This window comes from Camelus ferus, chromosome 17, assembly GCF_009834535.1.
Source record: "Camelus ferus isolate YT-003-E chromosome 17, BCGSAC_Cfer_1.0, whole genome shotgun sequence".
NCBI classification, from domain to species: domain Eukaryota; kingdom Metazoa; phylum Chordata; class Mammalia; order Artiodactyla; family Camelidae; genus Camelus; species Camelus ferus.
Genome location: NC_045712.1, coordinates 46,231,615 through 46,247,647, shown reverse-complemented (window position 1 = coordinate 46,247,647; position 16,033 = coordinate 46,231,615). Strand labels below are relative to the sequence as shown.

General features: G+C 46.2%; 1 protein-coding gene across 4 annotated transcripts in view; it reads left to right on the top strand.

The window, feature by feature from the left end:
* The first annotated feature begins 7,172 nt into the window (after window positions 1-7,172).
* GPD1L (glycerol-3-phosphate dehydrogenase 1 like) overlaps window positions 7,173-16,033 on the top strand; it is a 157,795-nt gene continuing 148,934 nt past the window's right edge. The window contains exon 1 of one of the 4 annotated variants that reach the window (XM_032459370.1): window positions 7,173-7,375. In XM_032459370.1, the coding sequence (XP_032315261.1) occupies window positions 7,329-7,375 (47 nt within the window). In that variant the 5' untranslated portion in view covers window positions 7,173-7,328. Of the gene's footprint in view, window positions 7,436-16,033 lie in introns of all 4 variants that reach the window. The other 3 variants (XM_032459367.1, XM_032459368.1, XM_032459369.1) reach the window with 3 other exon arrangements.

The following is a 16,033-nucleotide window of genomic DNA, read 5'->3' as shown; positions in this document are numbered from 1 at the left end:
AGGAATATCCATAAATTAGCTGAGAACCGGGGTGTGGTTTGGACCTAGAACTGATGCAACCCTCCTGTTCAGTCCTTGTATGGGCTTTTCTAGTTGTTGTCAGGACAACTGTCAACTGTCATGGTGGGGGTATAATTTAGCAGCTAATGCATTACAATGAGCAAATAATGAGGCTCAAGGTCCACTGGAAGTCAAATCCTCTGCCATCTTAGACCTACGAGGTTCTAACCGGTTCTTGTTTTTCACTCTTTGCAGCTTCCTCCTGAATCTTAGATAAGAATCATTGCTTTCTATTCAAGGGAGGGGCAGGGGTATGATTCTGGGGCAAAAGCCTCAGCAACGTGGTGATATTTCCTTTTATACAGGTACATACAGAAACCTAACAGTGGTTTCGCAAGGGAAGTGGATTGGGTAGGAGCTAGACAGATGGGAGACAGGAGAAGGAGAGATAACTCTTCACTGTGTATCTTTTTCTGTCTTATTTTAGAACCATACAAATGTTTTACCTATTCCCAAACTTAAAAAAGAAACAGCAGCATAAGAACATTGTTTAGACACATGGAAGTCAATACCAGATGAAGTAGCAAAAAGAGTTGAAAGCGGTTATTTCTAGGGAGTGGAAGCTAGGGAGGAAGGTTGTCACTTGCCATTTAGTAGTACTGACTATAATACACATTTTAAAACTATGTGTATACATTCCTTTGATTTTTAAAAATTAAGAGGAGAAAGCCATGGAGAGTGACAGTGGTATTATGAGGGCTCAGCTTTACTCAACTCTGTCTTGCATCGGGAAGTGACCTAAGAATGGAAGTTTCTGAATTCCTCCAAAGTGCCAATCCTTTACAAATTGAATCATATCTCTTAGGCTTGCAGGTCATTTGTGGAAAACTACAACCAGTCTTGAATACTGCTGGGCATGAAATGGAACAGAAGGACTGGTATCTGATTTCATATTCTGGTAAAGAGGAAAACTAGCAAACTTCTGCTTTTGCCAAGAAAGGCAACTTCTGCCTCAAAACACTCCCATCCACCACCACTGCCCGTCCAGTGACCCAAGTCAGAACTCTGTAAATCACCCTCAAAGTTCCCCCCTCCTTCATCCCTTCAAATGCAACCAGAATGATCTTCTAAAGGACAAATATGACCACATCACTCATCAGCATAAACACTTCAATATTTCCCCTTTGCCTTCAAAATAAAAGTCAAAGCCCTGTAAGAGAGCCCCCCTTGCCTACCTGTCTGCCTCATCTGTCTTTACCTCTTGCTCTAGCCTCCAATTTACTAAACTCCCAGTTCTCAAAGGAACCAACGAGTATTTTCCTTTTGCCTCCAAGCCTGCATGCTGTTCTCCCTGCCTCGAACGCTCTTTCCCTTTTGATTCCTACTCATCCTTCAGTTCAGACATCCTTCTTCTAGAAATTCTTACCTAGCACCCCAGGCCCAGGTGAGTACCACTCCCATCTGTTCCCAGAGTCCCCGTCTCTATCAGAGCAACGTCAGGCTGTACTCTATGCAAGACACTTGTTTCTTTATCTGACCTGCTTTCTAGACTGAAAGCTTTGTCTCTTTTCTTCAACATTGTATCCTCAGCTCCTGGCCTACGGTAGGAGTTCAGCGTGGAATAAGCACACAAACAAGACTCAAATTTAGAACCAAGACCAGGTTAACATTTGACTTTTAATCAAGTAGAAACTGAATGAATATCTCTGCCTTTCTCTGTTAGGGTACAGTGCCGAGTCTGATAATTTTGTCTTCAAAACTCCCAAGTTCTCCAAGTGATCCAAGGTGGCTGGTACCCAGATGCAATCAGTTGCAATACCCAGTGCTTGGTTAAGAGTTGGTTCTTAAATAAAGGTAGGTTATAGCAGTATGATCTCTAAAAGAAATAACAGATCCTAATACCACCCGAATCTAAAGGGCTGGTGAAAAGGTACAACTGGTGGATAAACCTAGAGTGCAAACCTTTTTGATAATTTAATAAATTTTGGTATGAACAGATTACAATTGACACCAGCTACTATTAAGTGTCTGGAGGTCTAGTTAATTCTTTCAAGCTGCTAAATCTGCCTTTCATCTATTATGTCTCTTTTCCCCAAGGAAGTGAGATTAAAAAACCCATATAAGCTTCCAGAATGAGGCATTGTTTTCTTTGGCCAAAAATCTGTAATTTCTCATTAGACTGTCAATAGCAATATTGAAGGTGGGCAATTTCATTTGAAGCCTGTTGTAAGGATAGTACAGTGTGTAATTAAGAAGCTAAGGGGTGATATATGTACTGGAGAACAGAGTAGATAAAATGTTTCTCTAGGGCACCCAAGTTTGTCTTACCTGGAATTAGAGAAATGAATATAACCAACACCAGCTTGTGAAAACACTCTCAGTGCCACAGAGAAATGAGAAAAATAAGAACTTTGTGGTGAGAGTTTCCTAAAGAGCTTAATTTATTCTTTTCATTCTTCATTTTTAGTTTTCATTACATGCCTTTGATTTTCTGGCAATGACTGACACTTGTAATATGAAATCATGTTAGGCAGGGACATAGGTAACAGAATTATGTGCAGACACATGAAACTGGTAACAAGGTTCCCTAAAGGGAGGGATCTGGGGGCTGGAAAAGGGAGGGAGAGAATTTTACTATATACCTTTTCGATCCTTTTGGAGTTTGAATCATGTGAATGCATTAATTTTGCAATAAATGAATTGATTAAATTAAAGTGAATAAGATGAATTAAAATAAATTAAATAAAGTTGAAATAGGAAGAGAATATGGCAGTAAGTTTATGCCCTTACTTGGAAAATTTTTGAAGAATCGGTTAATTTTATGTCAGACTTCAAAACCAGTAAAACTGTTTTTAATCTATGAAATCCCAAGGTCTGGTAACTACTTCAAAATATTTTTTCAAGACGCCTAAATTAACTAAATGCCCCCTCACTCCAGCTAAAGAAGGCATGTGTGTCCCACAACTGGTAACATAGAAGCTGATCACTTGGTTAAAGGTGGAGCCGGCCAGTTTTCTCTACTGTGAAGTTACTCTTTTATCCCATGTAAGCAATTTCCGTGGAGACTTTGAGGCTCGGCAAATATCCTGTCCCTCATCAAATTCCACAACTATTGCAGCCCCCAATGATGACCGTGTAGTCCGTTTTTCCCTCTGTGCTTAGCTGGCATGCTACCACAAGGTAGAGCCCTCCCTCTGCTTGTTTATTTGTTTACTTACTTCTTTAAATCATCATAGACCAATGAATTTTTTTGATCCATGAATTTTTAATTTATTTCATTCAAAGGATTTAAGCCCATTACTGCTATTATTTACTTTAATGCTTCTGTTGACCCAGATTTGGCTAGTGGGAAATCCTTCTGTTTTTTTTTTTTTTAAACCATGGACCACAGGGCCCTACTAATTAGTCTGGCCTGACTGCACCTCTGACTGAAATTTTGTAGCTCTTCCTGTTCCTTAAACACATAGGCTATTTCCTGCCTCAAGGCCTTTGCACTGGCTGCTCCGGCTCTCTGGAGTGCTGGCTGCTTTGATTCATGCAGGAGTCCCTCCTCAGAGCCCTTATGACCCTCTCATCTAACTCAGGGGTAATCCTTCTCTCCCTCCATCACTCTCCCTCTCATTCTCTCTGCTGTGTTTGCAGCCTCTCCCTCTCTACTGGCTCCTTCCTGAGTATTTCAACGTGTTCTAGCCTTTTCCACATGATTTAAAGGAAACAAAAGCCCTACGGATTCTTCCCTTCCCCCTTCAGTTTTGCCTTCTCTGCCCATGTGCCCCTCGCCCTCATCTTCCGCTGACAGGCAGACTTTTAAAAGGTAGGGTCTACATTCTCTCAAGCACCACTTCTTGCCTTCCATTTACGCCTCCACCCACCACAAGCCGAGTTTATGCTCTGCCCCAAACTGAAACTGAAGCCTTCTCACTAGGCCCATCACCTACCAGGATGGTGGCTACCCATAGCAGACTTTTGTGTGGACTAGAAAAAGGAATCCCTCCTTCAAGACACTTGCATCCATCTGCCAGAATATGAGCCTCTCAAACATACCAAGCTGCAATGTCCACAATGTGCATGGTGCCCACTGGCATTGTGCAGTGTGCTACCTGTTCAACTGTACTTGAGGGCTCTACTGGCAGCCTTTGTTCCACTAGCTTGGAAGATTCACTCCAGTCTGATCATATCTGACCACTCTCAAACTCCCCTGCGACCACGCCTCCCTCTGGAAATGCAGCCTTCCTTTTGCAACCACACCACCACACTCTGCCTTCCTGCTCCTCCTTTCTTGCCCTTTCAACCTCCTTCTCTCTCTTTTTTAATTTATCTTATTTTATTTATTTATTATTGTATCATTTATTTTATTTCGGCAGGGGGCAGGTAATTAGGTTTATTTATTTTAGGAGAAAGTACTGGGGATTGAACCCAGGCCCTCCTGCATGCTAAGCATGCGCTCTACCACTTGAGCTATACCCTCCCCCTTCTTTGGCTCTTCTCTTAAATATTAAGTCCATTTCAGAGTCCTGCCCTGGTTTATTTTCCTTTGTTATTTGACCCATCTCTGTGACTGATTCCAATCACTTTTACTCAACAAACATTTACTGAGTGTCCACTCTGTGCCTGGCATTGTTCTAGGCACTGAGCCCTTGGAAGAGAATGGAGGAAAACGTTCCTAGAGCGAGAGGAAGGGAGACTCCCGTTATACAGGAAAGTTTGGCAGTGCCGTAACCATCGTCTCCTGCAATGCAGGAGAAAATTCTTGTTTCCCACAGAAAGTAAGAAGTGCACTTCATGAACTCGGTGATCTGGTTAGGGAGATTTCTGGGCTGAGTTTCTAAAGTGCCACCTGGCTTCTCCTGGCTGCCTGGTGAGTTTCTACCATGATAAACGCATACCCTAGTCATGGTGTCAAACACTGTCTCCACGCACCAAACCATAGACACCTAGTAGCATCTCCAAGTCCCTGAAGAGTCGGCCTTGTCACAACGAGACTGGCTAATGAGACTTGTCTTCCAGGATGCTCAACCCTCTTGGGGAAGATGACCCACAGGAGGCCAGCATCAGCACCACTGCCACCTTAGGCTGACCAGAGGGGGACTGGCAGGAGACCGGCTGTCTCAGCCCTGGCTTTCCTCACTCCTCTGTCCTGTGGCTTCTCCAATGCCCCAGGATTCTCATTAAATCGATACACAAACATGTTTATAATAGATGCAAAAGTATAAAGAATAACCAACTCTCCTCTCCACCATAACCACAATCCTGCATTTTGTGTTTCTTTCTTCCTTTACAGTTTTACTATGTATGTATCTCTCCCTAGTGATAGATGTGATTTTGCTTGTTTCTGAACTAACAGAAATGGGCCCTCCTGTATGCATCCCCTTGCATCTTGCTTTGTTTTCTCAACCTTCTGTCTCTGGGCTTCACCAATACGGTTTTCGTCTTATTTTTGTTTTTAAGCCAGCATTTTATTTTATTTGGGTTTTTCCTGTTTGTTTTGGTGTGGGGAGGGGAGGTAATTATGTTTCTTTATTTTTAGAGGAGGTACTCAGGGGATTCAACCCAGGACCCTGTGCATGCTAAGCATGCACTCTACCGCTTGACCTATGCCCTCCCACCTCGGTTTTTGTTTTAAAATTTGTAACTAGTCCATAAAATAAATGACTACTCACTATGTCCCTTCTGGCACAGTGCGTTGTGCATCTCAGGTTATGAGGATGCTGTGCGGGATGGGTCCACAGAACAGCCAGGCAGCTCATTTTCATGCAGGTGGGGTTGCAACATCAGGGAAAAGGAGTTTCATGCAAAGGCTTAACTGGAATCCATAACTTGGTGTAAATCTTGGCATGTTGACTCCTCAGATACATAAGTTCATTGTTTAATTGGACAAACTCACTTTGGAACACACAAGCAAGAGGGGAAAAAAAAACGACTAAAGCTTGGATAGTCCACCTTTTGCATCATTCCTGCTTTGGTATCTTTCCATTAGTGGAAAGAATTGAGAACAAACCACCAGAGTGGAGTGGAGAGCATGCTCTGTGTCCCCGACTCTCTCCAAGTAGTTCCTTGAGTAAACATCATAAGTAATATGGATAAATTCTTCATACAATGTATAAGGAAGACGACAACAACAACAGTTACTCCTCTGGGCATCAAACTAATAGGCCTAGGTACTACAGTATTTGTTTCCTCAGCCAGTCTCTGCTGGTATTTCAGTCCTCTGGTTCTCAGTCTTGAGTCCTTTTGCAATCCCTACTGGAAGTTTAAAAAATTCTGATGTTTGTATCCCATTCCGGGGAGATTCTGATGCAGTTGGTCTGGGGTGGTGCCCGGGGAGCGGGATGTTTGAAAGCTCCAGAGGAGGCTCTAATATGCAGCGGAGTTTGAGAACCACTGGTTCACACCACTTTGTCCTCCTCCCTCCCACAGGATGGAGGCTGGCGCCTGGTGGAAAGTGATGCTCAGAATGGATACACAACGTTTGGTTTCTTAGGAAGGAGGGAAGGGTGGTCTCAGAACCACAAACTTTCCTGGTGCCCCAGGGCGAAGACGATGAGGAGGCAAGTCCTGCCAAGGAAGTGAGTGAGGGCGGAGTCGCCCGCGTCCAGGTCTCTCTCCTGAATCTAACTAGAAAGTGTCCACCCTGATGCGCAGGTGCTGTCCGGCCAAGTCCCGAAGGCCTCAGAAGGTACATGTCCACCGCGAAGTTCAGCAGTGCCAGGGGGGTTCGCGTTTCCACAAGTGAGGCAGAGGCTGAGGAGGCGGGGGGCGGGGAGGGTCCTTCGAGCTCCAGCCCAAGTCTGGTGGACTTTGGAGTCAGCCTGCGATCCTCTCTTGGCTCCCAAATGCACCGCGGCAGCTCTTTCTGACAGGAGGGGCGGGAGGAGTAGGGGGCACTGGGGCGAACCGGGCTAGGCCTGCTCCGCGGGGAGTGTGGTGCTGCCTCCGGCGTCTGGAGCACGGGTCGCGGCGTAACCACCCCGGGCAGCGCGTGGCACGGCGGCAGCGGCCGTCCAGGGGGCGCGCACTACAAGTCCCGAAAGGCCTCGGGCAGGGCTGGGCGGCGCCCGAGCGGGTCCGAGAGGCAAGACGGCCCAGGCGTGCGCAGTGGCTCTCGGGAGTGGCGGGGCGGGCCCTCCCTGCTGTCAGCTGTGGCCGGGGGCGCCTGAGCTAGTGGGGGGGTCGCGGCCATTGGCGGAGAGGCGGGAGGGGCGGGGCCGCCGCGAGCCGCAGCGGCTTCAGGCGGAGCGGGCGGAGGCGGAGCGGGCGGAGGCGGGCGGTGGGCCGGCGAGGCGCGCGCCGGGCTGCAGCGTTCCGGCCTGCAGCGTTCCGGCCTGGCCATGGCAGCGGCGCCCCTGAAAGTGTGCATCGTGGGCTCGGGGAACTGGTGAGCGGCGGCGGGCTGGCAGCGCGGGCTCCGCCTCTGGAAAGCCCCTCTCCCGGGCGGGTGAGGGCGCGCGTCCCCGTCGCGGCGTGGGCACCGGGCACCGCGCGCGGGGAGGGGGGCGGGCGGCCTCGCGGCCCGGCTGGGCACCGCTCGCCGGGGGAGGCCGCGCTGAGGCACTGGCCCGGGAGGCCCTGGGCCCGCGTGCCCGCGGGGGCGGCGCGGAGAGAGAGTACTGCGCGCCCGCGGGCACCTGTCTGCGCTCGCGGCACCGCGCGGCGGGCGCACGGAAGCCACCTGCTCGCCACGCCTGGGGGTTTGCGCAACATTCTAAGGATGTTGTCCCTTCTCAGCAAGTCTCCTGGAGTTGTCCCTTCTCAGCAAGTCGACTCGCCAGCAAGTCGAGTTGAAGGAGGCTCAAGCCTTGCTGTGGTTTCGGTATGAGGAAACCGAGGCAGAGGGGTCTGAAGGGCGCTTGCTCTCCAGGCTGAGGGCGGAGTCGGTGCTGCCCTTCAAAGCGCGGGTCTGGCTCCGGCTTCTGCTACGTCCAGTATCTTAGTAACATATGGGGAAGAAAATCCAAGTTCCTACAGGCCTGGCTCCCACAGTAGCCCAGGGATGTTGGGAATTCTCCCTTGGGGTAATGTTTGTGAAGCTTCGAGTCTCCACTAGGCTCTATTTGACTTTATCGTTTATAAAGCACTTTGTGCACGGCACTCTTCTAAGCACGGCGCTCTTCTAAGCACTTTAAGTGTCAGCGCTTTTGGTTCCTTTCCTCAGACTTACACAGTGGGGATTATTTGGTGTGTTTCGGTAAATGAAGAGCGAAGTGGAGACGAGGAGGCAGAATATGGTATAGTCTCTGGTATTTTCCATCTTTTTTTAGGTTGCTGTGCACTTTTTCCCCCCACATCCGAAGAACTGGTATAGAATAGTTCTAAGCGATGTTCTGATGTTTTTCTGTGACTTGACACTCATCACAGTTCAGGCTTCTAGGAGTCCTGCAGCAGTTGGTACTAGTTACTTGGTCTCCCTCTTTAAAACTTGGACCAGAAACAACTACTGGAGGAAACCTTATCTGGTTCTCCACTTTTCCATCCCAGCCAGGCCAGGGGACCTCTCCTTGAGTCCCTGTTGCTGACATCTGTCACTGGAGGGTAATGATTGATTGATTGATTGATTGATGGAGGTACTGGGGATTAAACCCAGGACATCATGCATGCTAAGCATGTGGTAAGTTACTGATCTGGGTGCACTTCTCAGCAAGGTGATGATTTATTTGATTATCTGTTTCCACTCCTCCCCACCTAGCTCTTGAGAACATATGCTAAGTAAATACTAAGTGAAGACTAAAAATTAAATTTTTAGTGTAAAAATTAACTATATTTGATTCAGTAATATCTTCATGTTGTTTGAAGCCGGAAGGCACCAACCCCCCGCCCCCACCAAAACAAGTGAAACATTTCCCACCCACACTTTTCCCCCAGAGTGCCTGCTGGAGGAAAACCAGTGTTATCAGTGTCTTCTGGTCTTTCCAGAGCAATTCCATCAGATGCAAATGAATGTTTTCATATATTCTTTTACCTCTCTGCCCTACAGATATGCACTTTCTGTAAACTCCTTTTCTTCAATGAACAACAGAACGTTATGTACAACATTTAACGGAGTCAGTTCCAATCCACTGCAGAGTTTCATTTGGACTTTCTGCTTGACTTTGCCAGTTTTGATCCCAAGGTCACTTTGAGTGAGATGTCAGCTGCCTTGATGGCCATGAGGCTGGAAAAGCGCCCGTTTAGCACATGTTCTTTAACATTAGTTTCCTCTTCTGGAAGAGGACACAGAACCACAGATGAAAGCATCTCTTCCCTAGTTTGCAAGGTGCTGTAGAAGTAGCATGGCTTTGTCACGCTGGATTTGGGCCTGGAGCAAGAGTAGTGAAGTGACCCTCCTACTCCCTCCACTGGATTTGGCTGCCTTCCCACAGCTTCACTCTGTTGTGCTTGACTGTTTTTCTTGGCTCACTCCAGCCCAAGGAAATGGAGTAGAAATTGGCTAATGACACTGGAGCAGAGCAATTGAGAAATGTGCCGATGGTTTGGGCAGTCTGCCTGGCTCCCTTAATTACGGGGTCAGATGGGAACAGTTGTTGGCTTCCCTGCCACTGCCCTGGGTGTCGAGCCACACCAGTCCTAGAGAGAGGATCACGACCTCCCCAGAGAGATTCAGGAACTTACCTTAGGAACTTCACCTTCAGGCTAGGAGATAGATAAAGACTTGGAAGATAAGTTCAGAAGGAACACAAAGTGGAATGAAATATGTCACGAGATTAGATGTTACCTTTTAAATACTGTTTCTTAAAATGTGATCCAAAGATCACTTGCATCAGGGTTAGCACTAAAGCAAGATTTGCTGAATCATATTCCCTGAGGGTAGGATAGATTTTTCTCCCAGAGACTTCAACCTTGTGCTAATTTTAAAACAGGTTACCAAAAGACAGACCTACCCTTCCAGTTCAGAAAAAGGAAGTTGCTTAAGCAGTGTTCATACTTGGGACTTTGAAGTAGCTCAGAATGCTTACGTAAATAAAGGTATTGTCACATCTATAACTAAAAGGTGACTCTAAGGCTCACACTGAGTATCTCTCCCATGTTAATGATCATCACTGGCTTTGCAGATACCTGAAGACTGAATCTAGCTGACTTGCCAGGGAGCTTCAGCCAGAAGGATATGCAAGGGAAAGTAAACAGTTGTGTGAGGATCCTGTCCCACCCTCTCGCACCTCCTTTCCTCTAGAAAGAGAGAGGAGGCTGAGAGGGACCTTCATACCTCCAGCTGAGCCCTGCTCTGCTGCCCTCAATTGAGGATGCAGGGAGGTGCGTCCTAATCCGCATGGCTTTTCATGGCCCCTGTGACTTATAAAAAACAACAGAAAGGGAAAAACAAAAGCTTCTTAGGTTCCTCCAAAAATGAAACAGAGTTTCTTCATCAGAACCTTGGGAAGATCACCCAGACACAGTGCACCAGGCAGTTCTAGGACTAAAACCTCAGGGTTGTATTTGCAGCCACGCTGCTGTACTAGGGAACCTAAGTCCAGAAACACCCCAGACCTCCTTTGGAAAGGGGGGCGCTCAGGATTCTATCCCCGTCCAGCGCTGGGTCCTTGAGCAAACTGCTTCTCCCCAAGAATCATTGCTTGTGATATCTTTACCTGCTGTCATAGGATCATGGTTAGAATTAAATGAGCTGATCGGGGACAGTGCAGAGTGACACACTCCATGTCAGCTAATAAAGATATGTTCTTTTTATTGGTTTGATCATCCTTCATCAGTACCATCATTAAGTCACAAAATGGACCTTTTCAAGGTTGGAGTTAATAAAGTAGTGTTGAAACCCAGATCCTTTAACTCCATTTTTCGTGTTTCTAGAAATTCTTACCATTTTTTAGTGAGAAGCATACTTTTACCTGAGAACAAATTCCATTGTCAAAAATATAGAGTCTTTTACCCTCCCAACGAAAGTCTAATATAACAATAGTCCACTTAAGAAAAATCAAATTGAAATGAGGTCTTGAAAATCATCCTGTCGAGTTTCCCTCCAAAGCAGGCAGCCTGTCTCTTGGAGACATGACATGGTTATAGTTTACTGTTTTTAAGGCATAATTTACTGATTTTAAAAGTAATCTAGTATATTAATTATTAGAAAGGACCTTATATTTGAGAGAAAAATATGCCATCTCCAACGCCCACCCATTAGTCTCAGAGCAGTGCCAAGGTGAGCCCACTCTTTTCTAAGTCCCATTGGATACAAGTGCACTAAATCTCTGTTGTCAGGCCATGGGGTCCTCGCCATGCAGGTCTTTCTTCCCCTTACCCCTCACTTCCAGGCTTGGTGATAATCAGGAACTAAGCCAGAAGTCCTTCAGCTCCTTTAAGGTTATCCCAGTGGCATTTTGCCGTCATTCAACTTTGGGGCTCAGTTCCTTCCACAGTTGGGCGCTGGGAACCGAATCAGTTATTTGTTGCTACCCAACCATCTCCCCTGAAACTTAGTGGCTTCAAGGAGCTGTCATTTATTAGCTCATGATTCTGGGGGTCAGCAGTTTGGGCTAAGCTGCTGGTCTAGACTGGGCTCACTCATAAGGCAGCGGTCAGGTGGTGAGATGGCTGGGACTCGTGCTCCCAGATGCCCCCTTTCACATGTGCAGCAGTGGGCGGGCTTCAGCCAGGATGACGGGGTGCCTGGCTAGAGCCTCTGGTTCTGCAGCAGGTGAGGTTGGGCTTCTCCGTCTGGCGGCTGAATTCCAACATCAAGAGAGAGCTCCAATAAGTACCTCACATAAGTGGAATCATAGAGTATTTGTCTTTTTTGTACCTGGCTTGTTTCACTTAGTATAATGTCCTCAAGGTTCAGCTGGGTTGTAGCACGTACCAAAGTTTCCTTCCTTTTTAAGGCTAAATGATACTCCATCGTCTGTATACACCACATTTTGTTCATCGGTTCGGTCCATCAGTGGACACTTGGGTTGCTTCCACCTTTTGGCTATTGTGAATAATTCTGCCATGAACATGGATATACAAATATCTTCTTCAAGATCCTGCTTTCAATTTGGGTATATACTCAGAAGTGGAATTACTGGATCACAGGGTAATTCTATTTTTAGTTTTTTGAGGAACCCCTGTTTTATTTTCCATAGCAGTTAGACCATTTTACATTCCCACCAGCAGAGCACAAGGGTTCCAGGTCTCTGTGCGTTCTCACTAACACTTGCTTTTTGTTTTGTTTTGTTTTAATTTAGTAGCCATCCTAACAGGTGTGAGGTGGTATGTGTTTTGTTAATTGCATGTGATTTTATGGCATGTACAGTTTTGCATCCTGTTTTTTGTTAAATGTAACATTCTATCTTAGGTTTTTCCTCTGCAGTTTGAATGTTGATAGACACAATGGCTTTTTTCATCTGCTTTCTCCCCCTCCTTTTTCTCTATGTGAAGTTGTTCACATTGATCTTTTTTCCTCTGTGGTTTCCATCTTTAATTTTAAACTTAGAAAGCTTCCCTATCTAGAAATCAAATAAACATTCACCAAGTTGAATCCTTTGTTTTAAAATAACTTCACTTTTCACATTTTAATCTGATATTCTGGCATTGGATTATACTTTAAAAGCCCTTTAACTGCAAAGAATTACACAAAATGTTAACAGTGGTTCTCCTTGGATGGTGAGATTGTTTACAATTATTTTTTCATCTTTCATATATTGCTTTCATGTGTAAAAAAAAAAAAGTAGATGTTATTTAAACTAAAACTGACTACCCTTTTCCATTGGGTGAACAGGCAGGATCAGCTCTGGGCATGAAATGGGGGAGGATCTGGCTTGTGTATTTAATAACCCTTCATTATTCTCCCTAGAGTTTCTTCCTTGGTAAAAGAGGGATGGTCTGTAGGGTCTTTTCTGGGCCAGAAGGCTTCTGCACCACATGCAGTTTTGGGAGTTGACAGGTTCTAGCCTGACTTGATAAGCAGCCTGTTCCTTGGCTGATAAAACTATTAAACCTCTTTAGAAAGAAAGAGGTGAGAAGGCTGTGGACAGAGAGTGAATGCCAAAGGATTGGGGGAATGGGGGTATTGCCAAAGTAGAGGTTAGGACCTCCAGCAGGTGGACGTCCATCCAGCTGGGACCCAGGGAAGGAGAGCGGTGGTGAAGACATGGCCTGGGCTGAGTCTCTCCTCTTCTGCTGATCACCTGTGTGATCCCTGGGGTCACTTTCTTCACGTGAAAAATGGGGATCACAGTAGTACCTACCTCAGAGGGTTGCTGAGGCTTAAAGCGGATAATGTGGGTAAGGCATTTAAAATAGTACTGTGGTGGTAATCAGAATGGGACATATCAGTGTATCAGATCAACACGTTGTACCCCTTCAACTCAGACAATGTTATATGTCAACTACATGTCAATCAAAAAACAAAAAGCAAACAAACAAACAGTGCCTGATACCTGGTAGTCAGCAGACTCCTACCCCTTTCTGTCTCCTGCCCCATCCTTGCCTCTTCCCCTTCCCTCCCCTCCTTTCTCTGTCCCCTCTCTGCCCCCAACCCCTCAGCTTGCACTTCTTCATGGTGTCCTCTCCCCTTCCCCCTCCTCTCCCTCTCCTGCAGGTGTGGGCTCCGGGTAAAAGCAGAGGACACTCTGCATGCCCCTCCTGTTCCTGCGCTTTTGCTCCACGGGCCCTTCCCTCTGCTTGGAAGGCCCCCCCACCCCGTTCCTCCAGGTAAGCCAGCTCAGCCTTCAGAGTCCAGAGTTCTGCCCTCGCTGCTGCACCTGGCCCCACCTCTCCCTGATGTCCACCAAGTGTCACTGTATCACCTGTGTAGCGTCTTTGGTCACCTTGGTACAGTTACATTTCTACGTGTGCTTCCTGGAGCAACATCAGTCTCTGTTTCCCAGCCTCCAGGAGAGCAGGGATTTGTCTTTTTTATTTTTTTTTAATTGAAGCATAGTTGATTTACAATGGTGTATTAGTTTTGGATGTACAGCAGTGATTCAATTATGCACGTATACATATGCACATACATACATACTCTTTTTCAGATTCTTTTCCATTATAGGTTATTACAAGATATTTAATAGGGAATTGTCTGCTTTATTGCCTGTATCCTATGTGCCTGGCACAGTGTCTGCACGGCATAGGTGCTCAATGTGTATTCTCTACAAATGATTCTACTCTACCCTGCAGCAAATATAAATTAGCAGAAAGCGTGGGCTTTGGAACCAGATCTGGTTTTGAACTGTTGGCTCTAGATGGACAGCGGGACTTTGGATAACATTCATTCTCTCTGAGCCTGGACTTCCTCATCTGTAAAGTGGGGATAATGTCAAGTACCCAGTATGTACACAGCTGGCACTGGAACATGATTTCCCACACAAGTCCCTTTTAAATTTCATATGTATAGCAGTTACTGAGGTTGTGGGCTAGCCTGTGTTTTGAGGCCCAAGGGCTAAGACAATTCACGATTTCATGGGAAATATGATGGGAAATGTGACTTGGTCTGTCTGTAAAGACCCAGGACTGGCTGTCAGCAGTCCCGAGTCCCCCTCCCAGTTCTGCCACTGCCTGGTTGAGGGACACAAGGTCAGAGTGACTGGGCCTTCTGTGTCAATCTGCCAGGTGGAGGTTTAGGTAGGATTAAACCTCCATTTGGCAGGCACTGCCCTTGTGGGGTTTGCTCTGCTCATTTGCCTATTATACTTTCTTTAAAAGTTGACTTTTGTGTTTTTGAGAGGGGAGGGTAAGTTAAGTTGTATGTATGTATGTATGTATTTAATAGAAGTTCTAGGGATTGAACCCAGGACCTTGTGCATGCTAAGCACCTGCTCTACCACTGAGCTAATACCTTCCCCCCTAAATTTTGTTTAAAGTCAACTTTTTAGGGAGAAAGGGGATAGCTCAGTGGTAGAGTGTGTGCATAGCATGTGTGAGGTCCTCAGTTCAATCCCCAGTACCTCCGCTAAATAGATAGATAGATACATAGATAGATAAATAACACCCCCTTCCCCCAACCAAAAAAAGAAAACGTTATATCCCCACTGCAGATACCATGAGCAGTAGATAACAACAGCCACCCGCAGAATGGAAACAACACAATGTCGTAAAATCCTCGTCAGATGCCCGATGATGCCCGTACCTGCCAAGGCCCTGAGTCAGGCCTGCTCATACTTTGTGAAGAAGGGAAATTCACACATGCTGGAGATGGGAGAACTCAGTAGCATCCAGAGGAGACATTCTGCACTCTCAGGGAGGCTGGGAGAGTGGAAAAGGGCGGCAGGGCAGCAGGTTTCCCCCACATGGGGAAACACCCGGCTCCTCATACACCTGTCATCCAGCAGAGGGATGAGCTCACAGGTGTAGAAGTGGCTGCTATGCCCTTGACCCAGCCGTGTGGCGATCCGTGCCTGGACGTATTTTTTGTTTTTGCTGGGGCGAGTGGGGTGGGATTAGATTTATTTATTCATTTATTTTTTTTAATGGAGACACTGGGGATTGAACCCTGGGACCTGGTGCAGGCTACACACGCACTCTACCACTGAGCTGTACTCTCCCCGTCATCATTGCTATTTGTAAGTGGACTCTGGTTACCTTAAAAATACACAAGTTCCTCCAAAACGCTCCCTTTGCTCTTTTTTTTTTAAACAATGTCCCTTTGTTCTTTGATCTTGTTCCTTCACGTTGGTCAGAGGTAGTTACACATAGATGACACACATTTCATACTATTTCAGAGCTACAAAGGACTTTTGGGTATGAATTATACTTTAAAAGCAAAACCCAAACAGCTTTATTGAGGTATAACTGATACACAGAAAACTCTGACATACTTGATCTTTGATGGGTTTGGAGTATGCATACAGCTGTGAAACCATCACCACGATAATAATAAACACCCATCACCTCCAGAAGTTTCCTCCTGCCCTCTCCCCCTCCCCTGTTTTTGGTGACAAGAATACTCAGTACCATGTTAGCTGTGGGCTTGGCATATAGAATATATGGCCTTTATCGTGTTACGGTGAATTTTCCTTTTGGGGTTTTAGAAACAACCCAGAAGACGGTGGACAGCAAAGAAGACATGGAAGTTGTACCGAAAGAGATTAAAACAAAACAAATTAAAGTGTTT